At 37.0% G+C, this 20,647-nt stretch overlaps 1 protein-coding gene across 10 annotated transcripts in view; it reads left to right on the top strand.

The window, feature by feature from the left end:
• Positions 1 to 201: 201 nt before the first annotated feature.
• PHF20L1 (PHD finger protein 20 like 1) overlaps positions 202 to 20,647 on the top strand; it is a 78,794-nt gene continuing 58,348 nt past the window's right edge. For 4 of the 10 annotated variants that reach the window (XM_019973741.2, XM_070802425.1, XM_070802429.1 and 1 more), the window contains exons 1-4: positions 205 to 492; positions 2,639 to 2,758; positions 17,858 to 18,029; positions 18,181 to 18,265. In XM_019973741.2, the coding sequence (XP_019829300.2) occupies positions 2,676 to 2,758; positions 17,858 to 18,029; positions 18,181 to 18,265 (340 nt within the window). In that variant the 5' untranslated portion in view covers positions 205 to 492; positions 2,639 to 2,675. Of the gene's footprint in view, positions 493 to 2,638; positions 2,759 to 6,987; positions 7,133 to 17,857; positions 18,030 to 18,180; positions 18,266 to 20,647 lie in introns of all 10 variants that reach the window. The other 6 variants (XM_070802428.1, XM_070802427.1, XM_070802424.1 and 3 more) reach the window with 4 other exon arrangements.

The following is a 20,647-nucleotide window of genomic DNA, read 5'->3' as shown; positions in this document are numbered from 1 at the left end:
AAGGTTAAACACTTCACAACTGCCAATGAGGTGCCTGGGCCCGCGTTCCTCAGTTGCTAACCAGGGTCCCTGCAGCCAGCGGTCAGCCAACTGCCGCAAAGCCCCGCCTCCCAGGGCGGCCCTCCAATCGGCCGCGCGGCCCGCGCCCAACCCTCTTGCGTCACGTGATGCGCCCAGGCCCGCTTCCGGCGCGTCGCGGGTGGCTGACGTCGCTGGGCCCGGCGTCGCGTCAGGGCTGGCCGGCGGCGGCGACGGCTGAGGAGGCGATGGCAGCGGACACCGAGCGGGCTTGAGCGCTCGGACCTGCTCCCTACCCGGCGCGACCTCGGGACCGACCCAGCGCTGCGGCCTCGGCTCGCTCTGATCCTGCTCCCTCCGCGACCGCTGCCTGGGCGGAGGCCGGTGGCGGAGGCCCGGGCTGGCCGTCCTGTTCGCGCCCCGGCTCGGCCCCGGACAGCCCGACAACTGTGCAAAAAAGAGGAGGCCGAGTCGGTAAGAGACAGCGGCGGCAGCAGAGCCTGGAGCCCGCCGAGCCCCCCGCCTGGCCGACCGGGACACCCCCGCGCTGGTGTCTTGTCTCTGGCCCGCGTCCCTCACCGTAACTCGCCGCCCCTATTGTCTGGGCGCCGCCGCTCCGTCTCCCCCTCCCTTCCTTCCCCCGCCGCCTCTCGCCGGGGGCCGGACGGCTGTCAAACCCGGAGGCGTCTCCTACACCCTGCGAGCCGGGTCTGAGCCTTTCCTGTCGGTCTCTGGTCACCTCCCTCCCGCCCCGCATCACCAACCACCCCCGCTCCTTCCAACCACCACCGTTTCTTTGGCCCCGCGGCCATTCCCTGACCCCGGCTTCACTCTCCAGTGTTGTGTGTCTTCTCGCTAAATTTTCTCTTACTGCCGTTTGTCAGGTCCACACGTTTCACAGTCCTTATATATTTTTGCTATCTTGTTCGTTTCCTTTCCAATTTTTTTTTTTTTTACCCTCTTGGTTCTTTCTGTCCCCCTTTCTCTTTTGCTTCAAGTTTTACCCCTCATTAGAACTGTTTACTTGGTCTTTACTTTTCCTTAATTCACATCCCTCCCCATCTGCCCCTCTGCACTCAAGAAAAGGAAATCTTGCTTTTTCTGAAACCTCATCCAGAAGCACCTCTGAGAGGATTGTATGTCCTAACTTTGTCACTTCTTGAGGGTTCTAAGTTTGATCCTAGAAAATGTTAGTGTAACTGGTCGGTTACCCTTCCTAAGTTTTCCTTGTGAAGAACAGCAGGAAAAGTGGATTCGATTTCTTCGCAAAACGTTTAAGTAAACCGCCTTGGATGTTGCGGCACTGACCAGACCGTTATTAAAAATATTCATACTATTGTTTCTCTTATACCGAATGCCCTCTGGCTGAGCTTGCTGTTAACTTTAATGCACTAATCTTCGCTGCTGCCATGGCCGGCGGGAGGATATCACCCCCGCCTCCTTCTCCCCACTGCTCGCCACTCCATGAGTATTTATGTTTGATTTTTACATATTTTTTTATGGCATGTACTTTCCCTTACCTAGCAGATTCTTTCTAAGAGAAAAGGGCAGTTGGTTTTTATGCTTGCTGTTATGTCTTGTCCCTTTTCAGTTGTGACAAAACCATTGAAAAAGCATGGTACCGTTGTGTGTTTTCTTCTTTAAACTGGGAGGGAGCATAGTCATATTTGTAATTCTTAATTTCAAAAAGGTTTTAAGGATTTCTCCTTTCCCACATTAGCAGTAGGTTTCTATTCCTGATTAAATATATTTTGATTAAGCTGTCTCAAAATGCATCCATCTTCCTCAGGTGCTAGTTTGTGAAAAAGAGACTACCAAGTGTGCTGAACATCCACTGGCTAAAATGATAGTGAATATTCTATATGTCCATGGTCTAGAGAGGAATAGGTATTCCTTTGTAGTTTTTTGTTTGAACTACAGCCACTTTTATTGCCAATGTAGGTACTGTCTATATAGAAATACAGTAGAAGTTCTCAGAGTTAAAACTCTGTGTCATTGTTGCTTATTGAATATGAAGAATATGAGGTTTCCTCTGCAACTTTATGTTAGTTAAAATTATTGAATCATGTGCTACCAGGTGGGAGATCATAAGTGGTGAAAAATCCTAATCACTAGAGGAATTACTAAAATTTTTACTATAAGTGTGTGTACTGTTTCTTTCATCTTTATGTTCTTTAGTGTCTTATCAAGTGCTTTATATTATAAGGCACTCAATAAATATTAGTTGAAAAACTTGGTTAATTTATTCTCTTAAGAATTTCAATAGTCATGTGCCAGATCACTCAGTTGTCTTGATTTTTCAAAGATGCAAAACATTTTCAACTGTTATCTTGAAGAATTTTCTTGGATATTTTCAAGTTAAAATTTAAAGCACTTCAACCATTAGTGTTAATCCTCATTTGTTCATTCTTTTAAAGTAGTTACCTTTTTAATGTCCTTTTTCTTAATTTATTAGTAAGATTGCCTGCAAGTTGCACAGTACTTTTATTGGCAGTCATCATTCAAATTTCTTAAAAATTTGGTGGTTATTTTAACTTCTCACTTAATGTTTAAAAAAATTGTTTAATCACTTGTGCCTTTTATGTATCAGAACCTAACATTTTTTTTTTTCTCTCTTGAGGTAGTGAAAAGAGAATCCTGAAGAATAGGATCTCAAGATGAGTAAAAAGCCCCCAAATCGTCCTGGAATCACTTTTGAGATCGGTGCTCGTTTGGAGGCACTGGACTACTTACAAAAATGGTATGGAAAATACAGGAGAGCCCCTGAAGTAAAGCCCAGTGTCTGTAGTCTACATGGGTTGGTTAATTGCTCTTTTCCTGACAGTGGCAGAAACATTACCTTGTTCACATTTTGAATAAGCATATTCATTGTTTTTTAGTTTTCCTACTCTTCAACAGATTTTGCAGTTATCAGCACTCTTGTGTACTTAATATGAGCTCTATGGGTGGTGGGAGAGAGAGTGGGTTAATCTAAATAACTAGGTTCCCAAGTTTTGTATAAAACTTGATATAAATCTGTTTTGGGGGGCCCTGTTTCATAGCTGTTTTTTCAAACTATAGAATTTGTTGATGGTTAGCATAGTTGTCATTGACTATTCCACCTGAAACCAAAACCCAGTATCTCTCTTTCCTCCTCAGAATGTGGTGACCTAAAGGCGAGTTTTCACTGTTTCCAGTTTTAAATGAGTAATCCTTTCAGGCCTTCTCTTATTTCTTCTCCTCTATCTGCCATTTCTACCTCTGCCTGTGATAAGTGGTGAATTCAGATAGTCCCAGCAAACCCCTGCATACGGTGTAGGAGAAATTGGTTACCTGGCATAAAGTCACTGCCCAGAAAGGAGAGAAAGAAAAATAGCATACACCCGGATGGCTGCACCACAGTAGGAATAAGAATTCTCTCTTTCTGCTCGGGAATGCCTTCCTCATTCTCATTAGCTGGTCTCTAGCTCTGCTGTCTGGGTGGATGTCTCTTGGTGCCATTCTCAGCCCCCTACACAGAGATGGGCATTGGAGAGCTTCCTCTCCTGGTAGTGGTTCAGGCTCAGCTCCACTTGAAGCCCATTTATTCTAATGAAGGGTCTAGCAGTTCAGCAACTCGCCAGACTTTTGGACATTTTTTACAATTCTCTTAAAAATGTAGTGGGCATGTTGTAGATTTGTCTTTGATTGATTTGTATTAAGTCAACTTCCTGAGTTGGCAGTGGCAGGCAGAGAAATCTTGTTTAGTCATGATGTTTGACTTTAGACCAGCCTGGGGTTTTTGTCTGTTAGCATCTGGCATTGGAACTCTGCACACGTCTGTGAACCCCCAGCTTAATGGGTCTTTTTGGGTTGGTTTGAGGTGGGAAGGCAGTTATTTGGCCTCATGCCACCAAGCTGCATCTCAGTGAGTGTTTCTTTTTAGGGGGCTTACTTACTCTCATAAGGTGGAAAATATACACAGTGTTTTTAGGAGGGGCTTGGAAAATACCTGGGAACCAGGCAGTTTAGCATCCCCTCCTAGTCGTGATGGTAAACATTGTCGGTAGGTGTTGCCGGTTGTTCTGGGGTTGAGGGGCTCTCTGTGCCCCAAATGGAGAGCCTCTGCATTAGACTGTACAAGGAAAGATGCTATTTTAGTCCATAATTAACTCTCTTTGGTTTTGATTTTGACCAAAGGAAACTTTTTACTTTGAAGGCACTCACAGTTGAATCTCTCTGTGATAGAAGAGGATGAGAGATGCTACTTCTTTGATGTTAATCTTTACTTTTTTTTCTTTTGTTAAAGTTACTAACTTTTTGAATTTCTAGTTTAATTCATGAGATTCTTTTCTTAGGCTTCCAAACTGACAAAGTTGCAATTGAATTAGCTTCCAGTTTTGAAAAAGTAGATAGTTTATTAGTCCTTCAGTGGCCTTCAGAGATATTGACATACTTAATTTTGGTATTTGTAAGAAATTCACTTATGGTGAAATGCTTCCTAATTCATTAGCTGTTAAATCAATGATTCAATAGTTAAAAAGATTATAAAAAAGGACTACTTTAAAAATTAAGTCTGAGTTTGCTTTTAGAGTATGTGGAATTTCAGAGAACAAAGTTATAGCTTAGGGTTTTCACTGTCTTATGCTTCTCATCAAAAAATTTCAAGTGCTTAGATAGAGTGATATCATGCAGATGTACTCATTCATAACATTTAGATTTAATTTAAATGACCCCAGTAATAATGGTCTCTCTAAAGTGAGTAAAACATTAACCAAAATAATCACATATGATAATCACTGACACTTGTCAGTTTGATTTTTATGCATTCATTTATATGAAGATTTTAGCATTCTGCTATAGTGGTGCTATAATTAAAAACAAATTAATAGTATTATATATACATATTCTAGGTAATTGAAAGAAATAATTTTCTTGTTGTGACTTTATTAATGTCAGTAGTCTCAAGAACTGTTTAGGCTTCAGTGACCCTTTAATTTGTAGGACAACTAATTAACTGCTAAGATTTATTGAATTTTATGTGGGGCAGAAAGAAGTCATGTGAGACATGGTGCTCTTAACAGATTTTATTTCTAAATGGGATAAACTTTATTCTTTATGTTTTGTTAAGGACCATTCTGTATTCCATATAAATTCTATACATTTTTGCTTTAATATCAAGTAAAACTATTGAAGGGTTATTTAAGTGTTGAAAAACTTTGATATTGTTATGAGGGCAAAGCAGTTAATCACTGAAAATACACTGAACTTTCGTCCTTCCCACTCTCCTTTCTTTCATATTCTCTTTGGGTTGCATCCATATTGAATGCATCCATAGTTAGTCTTCTACATTTACTCGTTAAACTGGAATAGTAGTGAAGACCTACTTGACATAGAAGTCTTTTGAATTGTAGGCATTAGACAGGGAGGGACATGCAGGAATGCAAATATTACTTACTCTCTTTGTACTCAAGACATTTATAATAAGCATTGTAGCTATTATTAAGAAATGACTTCTCACAGGTTGATACATTAGCTCTTAAAGAGAAACACAGAGGAAAAAATCGTGATAGTGAGGCACCTGAATACCAATTTGTCTTATATGTAGCAGGTTTTTCCTATATAAGAAAAGGTAAAGGAAAATATGTTTTTAGTATATGCCCTATAAATAAAAGGATAAACTCTAAATTTAGTGGGCAGAAATAAAGTTAAGTGCCTACATTTAGGCTTGGGGTAGAGTTGATTTAATAGGAAGACTATTTTTCTTTGGTAAAATACATTATTGTTCCTTGAGCAAATCATATCACATGCTCTTAGGAGTTCAGAAAGATATTTCATCCTTGGAAATACGTTTCACATTTTCAAGTAGCAAATTATTACTTTTTTTGCTTTCAGAGTAGTTTTCCAGCTACATCAGAAAATCCTGGTGGTTTGATTTTACCAGCACTAATGAATGCAGGGTCTGAGAAACCAGAGAGAGGCCACTCGCCTTCTATCCCTGGTGTGCTTTTAGATACCTGGATCTGTTCTCTGAGGACTAAACCTAATTCTTACTGAAAAGTGTGGGTTGCTTTAATTTTTAAAAAATTTATAGTCTGACTCAAAACATTTTGTTTTTTTCCTCAACAATCTTTTAATTTAAAAGTCTTTAAAAATGCTAATGTTTACAGTTAAGACAATCAACCATTTTCTCTTATCTTTATATCCTAACCTAAACATATTGGCTGTATAATCTCTTGGATGCAGTAACATCATAAGGATGAAAATAGATACAGGTTGTTGATACAGGTTGTGTTTGGGAAAAGAAAAAGTTCAGAGTTGAAGTTATGACACACCATCAGTGAATTCTAAAGAGGAAAGAGTCAGGTTGTCACTTTCTGATCTTGTAAATACGGGTAAGTCCTTGAATTTGGTTGGTTTAGCAGTAAAATGAAAGCAGTGTTACTTACTTTTACTTACTTTAAGGATCAAATAAAATAATGTATTTAAACTTGCTTCAAATTATATGAAATAATAGATAATTATAAAGCACTGAGGTAAATGCAAGGAAAGAGGAAGAGTTGAAAAATCTTCGGGGATCTGAAGACTCAGGTGTGTAAGTTTTTAAATGTAGCCTTAGTGTTGACATGAGAATGATCTAAGATGTAGAAGGAATATCATGTCATTGCAACATGCATAAACCATCTTTTTTGAGGTGATAATAAAAATCTTTGTTTTTGCAGAGTTTCATAATTTACAAAGCACCCTTAAGATATTCAAGTATCTAATCGTTCTGAGTATTATTCAATAAGAAAAGTGATAAAATCATACCAGTTTTGACTACTGATTTAACTTTAAGATTGAAATTAAAATATTCTATAGCAAATGATTTAGTTATGAAAACACAACAAGTAAAGTAAGTGTGCTCTGGTGTTACTCTTAAAATTGAAATTATAAAGTTAGTTTAAAACATTCAGATGAGTTATGCTCTTCTGACCTTTTTTGGAATATTTCTATTTAATTCTCTTCTAGATCTAAAGGAAAGGAAAATGAAAGATTAAAAAAAAGTGGAGATGTCTCCAAGTGTCAGAGTTTGATAGAACAGTATAAATTTGAATTGGCAAATGCTGTTTCCACACATTTGGAGTTTTTTGAACTGTATGGAACATTTGCAAATGTGAGTTTTTAAAATGTTCATGAACAGAATTTTGTAGAGTGGGAAAATTGAATAAATTCAGATTGTAGCAAGTACACATACTTTATAATTTAAATTAAAATTTTGTATTATCTGAATTAAAAGAGTTGTCTTTTTCTAATCGGATTTGCTATTCAAAGGAAAACACTAGTAGAGGGAAGCTGTGTGGTCTGTATTTGAAACAGAAGAGGAATGTTCCTGAAAAGGAGTGTGTAGATCAAATTTTGCTGGGAGAAATTGAGGGCAAGACGAGAAGGGGGCGACAGAGGATGAGATGGTTGGATGGCATCACTGACTCAATGGACATGAGTTTGAGCAAACTCAGGGAGATAGTGATGGACAGAGAAGCCTAGCGTGCTGCAGTTCTTGGGGTCACCAAGAGTTGGACACAACTTAGCGACTGAACAATGACAAGATCAAATTTAAAAACTGAAAACATACTTAAATTACATTAGGTGAGTTTGGAATTTGTAGAAACCATGGATGAATACTTTTAAAATATTCTTTTGCTAATGTAAATAAAGTATGTCCTTTTGTACATGGAACTTCCCTAAATCTATTTGTGCTTAGAAGATATTGATTCTAGTTTTGGGTCACTAACTACCTTTGAAAACTAATTTCAGCTGTAGACTCAGAAGAATGTACAATCATATTTACACAACAAAATAATTGAATAATCTATTATGGGTGGTGGTAGTAAGCTTAACGGGGAACTCCAGACTAAGGACCCTGTTTGTAGAGAATTTCAAATTGAATTTTGTAAGACTTACAAATTCTGAGATTCCTTACAGTAAGAAAGTTAAAAGTTTTGAATCCTAAGATCTAAGTGAACCCTAGTTTAATAATCATCAAACAGGTCTACACCAGTGTACAATCATTTTAGTTCTTTAATTTTTAACATTTCCACTTAGAAAGCTCTGAACTTTTTTTTTAATAGTTTTTTGATGTGGAGTATTTTTTTTAAAGTCTTATATTGAGTTTGTTGCGATATTTCTTTTGTTTTATGTTTTGGATTTTTGGCTGTGAGGCGTGTGGGAGCTTAGCTCCTGGACCAGGACTGGAACCCAGGTCTCCTGCACTGGAAGGTGCAGTCCTAACCACTAGACTGTAAGGGCAGTCCCTCTGTGAGCTTTCAAAGATAAAGTTCTCCCTTTCTCTCCCCTGTTCCTCCCCACAAAAAAATGTTGAAAGCAATATTAGAAATAGGTGTAGAGTAGACATATTTATTTTAAAATACGCCTACTTTATTCTTGTGGTCTTTTCTCTTATATTCTTTCATTATGTTAGTTCATTTTTTTTTTTTAGCTTTTTCTTGCTCAATTTTTTAAAAATTTATTTATTTTAATTGGAGGCTAATTACTTTACAATATTGTATTGGTTTTACCATACATCAACATGAATCCGCCATGGGTGTACACGTGTTCCCAATCCTGAACCCCCCCTCCCACCTCCCTCCCCGTACCATCCCTCTGGGTCATCCCAGTGCACCAGCCCCAAGCATCCTGTATCCTGCATCGAACCTGGACTGGTGATTCGTTTCTTATATGATATTTTACATTTTTTTTGTTTATCCTAGTTTTCTTGAAAGGCAGGAGAAAAGGAGTATTGAAAAAGGTAGATATAACTAAAGTCAGAAAACGTGGCTTTAGGTGCTGTTCTGCCATGAACTATGGGACTTTGGAGAGTTCTTTGCTTTAATGTCCCTAAAATGAAGGTGTGACATATTCAGTGATCTTTCAGGTCCGCTGAACTGGAAACAGATTCTTTTATCTACTTTTTACCTGTTGATCAGGGACAGGTATTTTAGTCTCACTTTTAGATGGGTAATAAATGACTTGAGGCAGGAGTAAAGTAGGTAAAGGCTGGAAGTCACATGCAGTGTGCTCAAAACTGCCAGACTCTAGAAGAAGAGAAAATTAATTGAAAAAGATGGAGAACAGTGAATGTAATTGGAAAAGATATCTAGAATTTTATAGTACTTGTGTTATAGTGGTGTTGGGAAGGTAGTTACTCTTTCTCCATCCTGCTGTTCTGCTCATTTAAATGCTTTCTTATTAACTTTAATTTTGAAATTACTTAGAATTAAAACTAAAGGCTTTAAGAAGCCAGTAGTTATTCAGTACAAGACTTTAACTTCCTGTATGGTACCTATTTACTAACGAATTGATTCTCTTACTAAGTTCACTGATGCTAGTAACTATATTTTAAAAGTGATTCAGGTGAAGTCCAAAAGAGTGGTTCTCAAACTTGAGCCTGCGTCAGAGTCACCGGACGGGCCCCGGTGCTTTGGTATTTTTATATGACTGTGTATTGAAGAGCTACTAACCATTCCTCCTACTGCCTCATGCAGATCATTAATCAGCATATAAAAATTGTCTTTGTATTAAAGTAGAAGCTGGTACATAAGGTACATTATTTCTGTCATTAAAATTAACTCAACTTGGAGAGAATTATTGCAATAAAATTGAGGAGAGAATGTGGATGTTTAGTATTCAGTGTATATTAAAAGTCTCTTCTCATTGCCAAAAACCCAACCCTCTTCAGTGAAAAATGAGTATGTTTCTAGTATATCATGGGTAGGTAGGGTACTAAAGAATAAGCTACTAATGTGAAGTAATTATATGCAAGCCCTACCCCTTTTACTTATAAAAAGGTGCCCAGGAAATTTCATTGAATTTTAGTGGGTTAGTCAAGAATGAACCTGAAAGTTTTGGAAAGTGAAAGTGAAGTTGCTCAGTCGTGTCCCACTCTTTGTGACCCTATGGACTGTAGCCTACCAGGCTCCTCCCTCCATGGGATTCTCCAGGCAAGAGTACTGGAGTGGGTTGCCATTGCCTTCTCCAGGGGATCTTCCTGACCCAGGGATCGAACCTGGGTCTCCCGCATTCCAGGCAGACGCTTTAATCTCTGAGGCACCGGGGAAAGTTTTGGGGATATCTTGAAATTTGGTTACCACTGTAAAACACTACTGCAAATGAATTGTGACTTACTTGTTGAAAACTAAGCATAGAATAATAAGAACGATATTTATCAAACTATTAAGAAATTTCATATGTTTTCATTTTTAAAGTCACCTAGTGTTTTTCTTAGTTCCCTAACAACTCATATCCCAACTTTCCTATCTTAACTTTTAAATGTAAGTTATGACATAATCAAGCATGTAAGTTAAGCTACTTTTCCCCCTTACATTCTTTTATCATCATAATGTAATGTTTCATACTTAAACATAGTTGAGAGATGCAGTTTGCCTTTTTTTTTTTGAGAATTTTTAATAATAAAACAGAAGAGTCTGTTTGCTTAGTCTTTTTATATGGGGTGAGAGGAATGTTTATTTTGTACAATATAATAAAAGCTATTTTCCATGCTTTCTGGCTAACAGAAACTTTTTGCATTTTATTTGTATCAGAAACAGAAGATTAAAATTAAATTTGCAAGAAAAAATAAACATATAACTTGATTTCATATTGTTTTTGTATCTCTTGAGAAAGAGCCCCCTGTATTTTAAGTACTGCAGTAAGGTTGACAGGAGCTGAAAATGATCAGTTGTAAGATGCAGAATATATGATAATCAAAAGCATATTCTTTAAGGATAGACAGACCTCCATTCAGGGATCTACCACTTACTGTTTCGACTTGAGGAAGTTACTTGACTTCCAGAGGTTCTATGACCTCCTTAAATAACTGGAAATAATAGTAGTACCTAACTCAAAGGGCTGTTTGAATATTTAGCAAGAGAGTGCACTTTAAGAACTTTTCATGGTCTCTGCCACATGGTAAATAAGTGCTAGCTTTAATGATAATAGCAGAATGAACATTAGTTATTCTAAGAAAATAGAATCTAATAGAGAAGTCACTGTAAATTCCTAAAATTTTAATCTTAGATGTATAAGCATATATGACTACGTGTAGTATATTAAATTAATTTTTAAGTGCTAAATATTAAGAAATAGAAACGGTCAACTGCAACCTGGTAAGGTTAGTGTTTGGAGTTTTGTAACAACAAAGTTTGATCATGTTGGTTTGAACAAATTATATGAAGCACATAAACTTGGAGTAGAATATTGGTGGCATTTTTAGTGGAGTGGGAAAGGAATTTTTGATAGTCTAATTGATTCTTACGGTAGGAGATGGTAATGAGCATAGAGATTGTGTTGTAAGCATTTTGATTTGGTCAGAACCGATGGCATGAGTGAATGCAGGCACAGAGGAGATTCAGATACTGAGGAGGTAGAGCAGCAGGAGTTTAAATCGAGTCATCTGAAATGAAACCTTGATTTGAAAAGTGGCTGCTACAAGTCACTAGGGGAAAATACACAGCTAACTCTGGTCTTACCGGTCTTTGCTGCAAAGATTATGAACAGGTAGGAAGCAGGGTGATCTGTTTTATGTCATGTGTGTGTCTTCGTGATGAATGGCTCTGAATAGACCTAAGGGATAATGTGAGATCCTTGGAATTCAGTGTTGGAACGGATGCAGTTTTGATGTATATAACCATCCTCTGAGTGTTCTTAAAATTTAGATTCTTTGGATTTATGCTTCATTTTGGAACATCAAGTTTGAATTAATCAAAAGGGTTTTGTTTTCAGCATGTTGTTAAGTGTGAAACAAACTAAGCGTGCAGTGCCTAGAAGCATGTCATCTAAAAATGCTGCTCTAGCAGGTGACGTATTGTAGTTGTGATCAGTTAATGCATGAGGAAACACCTGAAAATTACAAAGCATGATTGAATTTAAAGTGTTTCCAAGAAACTAAAAATTTTAAAAGGTTAGCAGGTTATAAGAATCTTAGGTTTGCGTTCGACTTCATTCTACATTAATTTTTATTATCTGGCAGATAAACCTCTTCTGACAATTATATGTAAGGAAGGTCTCTATTTCTATATCTTATAATATGTTTTAGTCATTTTTTATGATACATTGAGAGTTTCTTGCTAATGCAGTTCCTATCCACAAGACTGTTCTGAATTGTTAATTCTAACTCCTGGAGATCCTGCTAACATTTAAATTACATTGAAGTCATTTTTCAAGTGTATTTCATCCTTTAAAAATTGAAGAACTGCTTTATCCAAGAGAACATCTAATTTAGGTATTCTCTCTGTGTGCTACTGCAGTGTACCTTTACTAGCTATTACATCATGTTGTAATTGTATTACCTTATTTGATTCCCTTTTCTTCTCCTCTCCCTCCTAAATTTGTTGATTGTTTGTAGCTTTATTCCTACTTTAGTGTCTGACATTCAGTGAATTAGAGACTCAGTGCCGAGTTAAATGAAATGGATGAGGAACTGTCAATTTTTTAATTTGTGTAAATTAGAAATTTTACTGTTTTACCAATATAAACAAGGATTATTATTTAAAATACATAATTTGAATAATTTATTGGGTCAGTTGCCTTTTTGATTAACACAGTTCTTGTTCATATGATGGGTGAAATCTCGGAGTGAATTCTGATGGTCTTTGGGATATTTGGTAGTGCTCAGTGGGTGGTAACCTACTGATGAGTAGTTAACAGCCATGTCCTTTGGCTTACATGCTTTAATCTGTCAGGTTATAGTCCTGGCATAGCTGCATGCCCATCATCGTTTCCTTGCTCCCAGGAATATGGAGCACCTATGGTCTGAGGGCTAACAGATGGTCTTGCTTTCCAGAGGACTTTTTTTTTTGAATCGTGAACCCCTTGGAAATCTGATCAAAGTGGGGAACCCTTCTCTCAAGAGAATACTTGTATACTTCTGGGCCAGATGGTTTTTTTACATACATTCTCAGGGAATCTTGGTCTCCTGATCTAGCTGTCAGTCAGTACTTGTCATGTAAAACAGTTAATAACATGAGCCAGTGTAGTAATTCATCTGTAATGGTAATTCCCATTGTAGGTTTCTTATTTCCTTTATGTTTTGACAATAGACTTGAGTTGATGTTATAGGGAACCAATACAGTTTATTCAGTGTGTACCTAGTCTCTTTGCTCAGTGTCTGGTTTTTAATGAATTACAGAGTTAGTTCAGAATCCATAAAGCTTGCTACTCTCTGACCCGTCTTGTGTAAGTGGGAGGCACCAGTGACAGTGTTAAAATGCTGGTATTATCGGATGAGGCAATAAAGTGGAAGGTGAAAGTAATTTTTGTTTTTAATAATGGTCTTGCTTTAGTCGGGCTTCCCTTGTGACTCAGCCAGTAAAGAATCCGCCCTGCAATCCGCCCTCTGCAATGCGGAGACCTGTGTTCGATCCCTGGGTTGGGAAGATCCGCTGGAGAAGAAAAAGGCTACCCACTCCAGTATTCTGGCCTGGAGAATTCCATGGACTGTATAGTCCATGGGGTCACAAAGAGTCGGACATGACTGAGCGACTTTTCACTTCACTTTACCCTGCTGTTACAGCCACGGTTGAACTGGACCATTAGAGAGTTTGACCACACTGATTCAGAAAGAGTCCTAAGAAATCAGTTGCGAGATTGTGTGCTTAGTCAAGTCACTTCAGTTGTGTCTGAATCTCTGCGACCCCATGGACCATGGCCTGCCAGGCTTCTCTGCCCATGGGATTCTCCAGGCAGGAACACTGGAGTGGGTTGCCATTTCCTTCTCAGAAGTAGAATTGCACATAAGAAAATTTTGTTAAATTCAGCAAGGATCATTCGCAGCGTTTCTGAATGCTGTTTGTTTCCATTAAACCTAATAAACAATTTAGGATGGATTATTTTTTCTTGCTAAGTTTGCCTAGAATAAACTCTGTTCTCTTAAGATTCAAGGGGAAAAGACATACAAGGGCGAGATAGGCCCAGAGCAATGGAGGCAGTCCCTTTATTTCTACACTGGTTAATACCATTTAAACAGTGCAAGTAGTTTAAAGTGGGATATGATAGGGAAGACAGATGTGGAAATTTTATGATATTTTGTTGTATCGTCATAAGGAATAGTAGAGCTCTGTAGAATTTTGGCATCGAAGAATCATAGCCCAAGTTGCCTTCTCTCCATCTGTTTCTTTTGAACCCTGAAGAGGTGCCAACTATGTTATTTGTTTTTGTTTTCTTCTTATCCCTAATTGTTTTAACTCTGAAATTCCAGTCTCCCACTTTTCAGATTTTTTTTCCCAATCATTTGCAAACATTTGGGACTCAGCCTAGTCACTGTTCTTTACTCTTAACATCTTTCCATGATTCATCCTTTGAAAAGCAAAAACAAAAACATTATCACTGCATCTTCCAAATTTAGTAAGAAAAATTTTACATTCCATTCATACTCAGTTATAATAAAACATACATTGTGCATCAAAATAATTGCTGTGGTTCAAGATGTAGAGGCATTTGTGAATACATTTGTTCAGAAATATTTTTTATTCACTGAGTATCAAGGCATTACTATGGGCCATCTTGAATAGGGAAACATTTCACTGTATAGAATAAAATAATAATAGGGCTATATGTTAAATTACCCTTTTGTGTATTTTAAATGGATAGCAAAGATCTTGATGTTAGGGTTTTTTTCTAAGGTTAACTGATAACCAAATTAAGTACAGACTTTACAGGATTCCCTGTTTAAATATAATGAATGAAGAGGCGTTTCACTGGTTCACTATTTCAGGGCCCTTTAGTTTGAACCTAGCTGATCAGTCCAGTCTGAGCTCCCACTCTTTTTTACTCACCTTACTACTTACCATATAGTCTAGCCAAAGGGAACTGTTTCCTGGAAGTGCCCCTCCAGTCTCTGGTCCTGAGGTCCTTGAAGACAGAAACCACATTCTGTTTGTCTGAATCCTCCTTGTCCAGCTGATGCTCAACCCTGAATCACATGATGGTTTTAAGTAAATGAACATTGACTGAATAAATGAGTAATGCTTTGTATACACTTTACCTTTGTACCATGTTGATTAAGTCTGAATCCCTAAAGTCCCCCACCAAGACCAACGTAGGTAACTTCTCCCAAGAATGGTCACCAGGACGCCAGTTTTCTCTGAAATATTAACTGTTGCATCTTATGTAGGATTTTTGTAAAGTCAACTATACTTCAATGAAAAAAGCAAATTATATTCAAATTAAAAAAAAATAAAGACAAAGAGAAATCAAAGTTGAAATTAGTATTGTACTACTGCTCATTATCTTCAGGGAAAACTAACTTGTGAGGAAATGTGTTAGTGAGCGATTTAACTCTGAAAAATTCATGGTTGTTCAGAACTAAAAGCTTGATGCAAAGGAGAAAAAAAATGTTTTATTAACTTAACAGTTTACCATGTGTGGTATAATTACTTTGATATAGGCCTTACCGCATTTCTCCTGTAGGCTCTTTGTACCAGTTAGCTCTTACTTTGACTACTCTTACATGTGTGTCCTTGGACAGTCTTCATCTGTTAAATGGTGACTGTGTTATCTGTACCTTGGATGGTTACCAGGCTCTGATGAGATAAGGTATATAAAAATCAGCTGATGCTCAATAGAGGAAGAACATAGGGCCTGACGGATTTATGACTCTCAGAAATAACATGCAGCTTCTCTGTCTCCTCATCTGACTCTAAGTGAAGCTCCTTGAAGATAAGGGTTAGTTATGTTTCCTTTTAACCTGCCATTTATTTGTATACATTTGATTGTATACATTTAGAATTTGAAGGAACCTATAGAATAAACCTCTTATTTTCTTGTTCAAAATCAAAAATATATAAACACATAAATTAGAAACTTAGTTTTTATAATTGATAGAACACCTTTTATAGTAGTTAAATGGCTAGTGAATGTTGAAAAATAAAGAAGAACCTTATCTCTAGGCTTCCCTTAATGCTATTGGCATTGTTTGTTTTGATTTGAAAACCAGAGCAGCAGAAACAAATCAGCAAAACTACAGAAGACAAGCATTTTTGATTCTAAATGGGGAATCGGCATGCCCACCTCAGGGAGTGTGTGTTGATCCCCTAGGTTTTCCTGTGTTTGTGCTTCTCTTTAACAGAATGTTTCCTTACTCACACCTATGCCCTCTAAAGAGTGAAACTGCTATCTCAGCTCTGAAGAAATGCACAGATTTTCTTTCTTTAACATCACTTGTTCACCCTGAGCATTCCCACAGTAGCCAGTGTGTGTCTCTCACTGTGAAAGTGCTGGGGGTACAAAGGTGACTGTGACTCAGTCCCCGAAACTCACAGGCCCTTGTAATTGCTAACATCCTGTTTCTGAGATGTCTCCTGTCTTGCCAAGTGTTAGTAAATACTTTGTGATGAAAGGGGTTACATGCTTTGGTCGTAGTGACTGCCTTATTCCTGTCTTGTTGACAGAACCAAGAAGTCTTCAATAAAGAAAGTGGTTTATTTAATTTAGTATTTTCCTACCTTATTTGACCATAGGACCCCTTTTTTTGTGTCATATGTTTAATGTCTCAAGGGCTGTAAATGCTCCACAGCCCACAGTTTAGGATCCTGCGCAGATGATTGTGACGAGATGGGTGCACTGAGAGTACCAGGGAGTGGACAGTTGGGGGTCTTCACACAGATCATTCCATGTTAAATCAGGTCTTGAATGATGAGTGTACAGAGGAATAGAAGGGCAGCTTAGGTCTAGGCAGAAGGAACAGAACAGACAAAAGCATAGGTGTTTGACAAGGCATGGTATGTTTAAGGAAATTCCAAATAGTTCAGTGTCATTAGACTGAAGGGAGGAAAGAGGCTATAGCAGAGAACGATTCGGGGCCCTTGAAATGTATAAAAAGCCTTGAATAGCGTGAATGTGTGAAGCAGGTAGTACTCAGTTTTTAATTTAAAAGTTAATGTGAGGGCTGTTTTGCTTTATATTTAAATTTATGTTAATATAAATTTATATTCTACAGGGGAAATAAAAAACTGATATAACTAGTAAAAGTATAAGATAAACCACAGGGCTAAATAATCTACTGTGTGCTGCTGTTGAAGATTACATATTGTATACATTAAGAATTATGAAGCTTTTTTTTGTTTAAAGTTTCAGGTTAACTAATTTTTATTTTGGAATTAATCCTGGGAGAATCAGCACATGTGAAGACAGAACAATGTGATACTGTTTCTATATTCTTAAATTGAAGTTTTAACTAAGATTTCCATACCATCATTAATACTTATTATAAAATATTGGATAGTGTGAAAAATAGAAAAGAGAAAGTAGACAAATGTATGTCATTTTTGCTCGACCAATGTATTACTATTTAACATCTTATATATTTATAATAGAAATATATATTTATAATTCTAGTGATCACAGTACTGCTTTTTTACATTTTCTTACATTATAAATTCTTTGTAAGCATTACATTTAAAATCTGTATGATACTCCATTCAGTAGATATACCATAGTTTATATAGTTATGGACAGTTTTCAGGTTTTTTTTAACCATATGGTTTTTATTTTTTTGTTTATACAAGTTTTGTGTGTATAGTTCCAAAATTGGAATTTTTGAGTCAAAAGTAAGAATATGTTTAAAGCTTTTGACGCATGTTATCAAATTATTTCCCAAGATAGCATAATTTATATTATAAATAATATAATTTATATGTCCACTGGGATTGAACTGTTAATATTTCAGTAGGTCTTGAGAGCAATCATTAAAAAGAAAAGACAAAGACTAAAGCAAACTTTGTTGGTCAGTAGTTTAAAAATATGGGTCCATATTGTTTATGGGTATAATAGTAAGCAGTATTCAGTTCATACTTTATGTAAACAAATGTAAGAATTTTCTCCTGATATGGCTTTTTTTATTTTTGAGGTATCCATCACGAATTGAAAAAATTGACTATGAGGAGGGCAAGATGTTGGTCCATTTTGAGCGCTGGAGTCATCGTTATGATGAGTGGATTTACTGGGATAGCAATAGGTTGCGCCCCCTTGAGAGACCTGCATTAAGAAAAGAAGGGCTAAAAGATGAGGAAGATTTCTTTGTAAGTAGCAAGGCTTTCTGTTTGTTAGATATGTAATGATGTATTTTTTAAAGGAATTCTGTTAAATTTTACAAAAGCTTGTTTTTTTTTTTAATTAAGGAAATGCTTGTTTATTATACATGGTATTGATCTTAAAAGTTGTTTAAAATAGGATTTTAAAGCTGGAGAAGAGGTTCTGGCTCGTTGGACAGACTGTCGCTATTACCCTGCCAAGATTGAGGCGATTAACAAAGAAGGTACGTATTTGAAATGATCTGAGAATTAAAATGGGATTTATAGTAAAATTTAACTATATTTCTAATTTTAATTAATGCATGTAGTTGTTACATGTAGCTGTTACTTCTCTTTGATTTATACTTAGTCTTCTAATACTTTTTAGGATAAAAATTTAATTTGTTATGTATTTAATTCGTTATGTATTATATAGAATAAGATGGTATGTAATATGCTGCCTAAGTAGAGTATTTGGGTTAGTAGTTGGTTAAAATTTTTCAGCTTTTTCAGCTTTCAGTTGACAGGCTTATATTATACACATTTTATTTCTGCTTCTCTGTTTCCAGTTTGCTGGCTAAATAATTTTTTGAACATCTTTACCTGAGTGCTAAAGATACAGGAAAATTCAAATCAGTTCAGGTTGGAAGTAAAACACAGTACAATATTTTCTGAGGAAAGAGTATGGAACTTTATCAATATGAGGATTTCCTTTCTTGCATCTTTTTCCCTGCCCCCTTTTAATTAATTTTTGTAGATAATTAATTTTCCTATCAGCCTTTTGTGATATCTAACATTAATACAGAGGAAAAGTTACTGAATTTACCAGATACACAGAAAATAACACAGAAATTAGGTGTGCTAGTGTGGCATAAAACAAGAGAATCTGTTGCACAGATAATTAATTTTGAAACTTGTAGACCGACTAATTTGGAAATGGATTATAATTAATATTTAAATTATTATTGGAAGTATACTTAAATATTTCACATTTCTGACTTCAAATCTCATTTAAATAATAATTGTGAAATACTTATAAGTATATTTTCCAAATCAGTAGTACGTTGTTCTCCTATTACAGTGATTTCTCAAACTCTACCACTCATTTATTCTTTTTACTAAAGAAACACATTGAGAGAATTCCCTGGCAGTCCAGTGGCGAGGACCTGGCACTTTCACTGCTGAGAGCCTGAGTCCAGTCCCTGGTGGGGAATTTTAAGATCCCATAAGCCATGCAGCAGGACCAAAAACAAAAAACCCACATTGATACGTTTTTTGTAAGATGAGCATCTAACTTAAGTAAGGGAATACTTACTTTACGTTATATCTTGAAAGCCAAACAAATTAGCTAGAAAAGGAGGGTTGAAGAGGTTTTCTGGCAGAAGAAATGGCATATGCAAAAGAATAGAAGAGAGACATGCCGTTTTTAAGGAACTGCAAGTCTTTGATGTAACTGGAGTGAAGGATTCCTTTCAGGTTTGTAGAATAACAGAAGAGGTGGAGGAAAGAAACAAAATTGGTACATGAAGTGTCTTGTAGTCTTGCTAAAGAATTTAGCTAAGGATTTAAGCTGAAAATTTAACAAAAAACTTGAGAAAAATTACGAGGTAAGAGAAGATAGAAGAAGAAAAAAAGAAAACATTTAAAAAGAAATACAGTAAAAAATGTTAAGTGTGAAAAAGTAAGTTACAGTTGTCTGGCTAGAATTGATGATGTAACTTTACAAAAGCCTTAGTCTAATTTATTGTTTTAGTTAATTGAAATAACAGATATGGCTGTGAGCTTATTACTAGTCACCTGAGGGACATCTCAGTTGTTAAGTTTTCAGGTTACTTCTTTCCTAGTGGGGCCTTTAAATCACTGTTTACTTAAACTTCTGGAAAGCTGTATTTCAGAGCTCACATTCCCATGTCCTATATTGGCTCCTCAGGCGTCTAGTTCAGAGCCTAGCACAGAGTTAGGGAGTCAGTAACAATTTTTGGAAGGAGAAGAAGTAATGAATCCATTTCGTTAGATAATAGGATCTTCCCCAAACAGAAAAAAAAACCATGACTAATTCCTTGCTTCTTGGAAGAAAAGCTATGACAGACCTAGACAGTGTATTAAAAAGTGGAGACATCATTTTGATGACAAAAGGTCCATCTAGTCAAAGCTATAGTTTTCCAGTAGTCATGTATGGATGTAAGAGTTCAACTCTAAAGAAAGCTGAGCACTGAATAATAGATGCTTTCAAATTGTGGTGTTGGAGAAGACTCTTAAGAGTCCCTTGGACTGCAAGGAGATCAAACCAGTCAGTCCTAAAGGAAATCAGCCCTAAATGTTCATTAGAAGGATGGATGCTGAAGCTAAAGCTGCGGTTCTTTGGCCACCTGATGCGAAGAACTGACTCACTGGATAAGATCCTGTTGCTGGGAAGGATTGAGGGCAAAAAGAGAAGGGGGAGACAGAGGCTGAGATGGTTGGATTGCATCACCTCCTCAGTGGACATGAACTTGAGTAAGCACTGGGAGATCATGAAGGACTGCGAAGCCTGGCGTGCTGCAGTCCATGGGGTTGCAAAGAGTCAGACTTGACCTTGGCAACTGAATGACAACAACCCAAACAGAACAGAATTAAACAGTGCTCTC

This window comes from Bos indicus, chromosome 14 (genome assembly GCF_029378745.1).
Source record: "Bos indicus isolate NIAB-ARS_2022 breed Sahiwal x Tharparkar chromosome 14, NIAB-ARS_B.indTharparkar_mat_pri_1.0, whole genome shotgun sequence".
NCBI classification, from domain to species: Eukaryota; Metazoa; Chordata; class Mammalia; order Artiodactyla; family Bovidae; genus Bos; species Bos indicus.
Note: the sequence above shows the minus strand (reverse complement) of the source record. Positions and strands in the feature narration are given on the sequence as shown.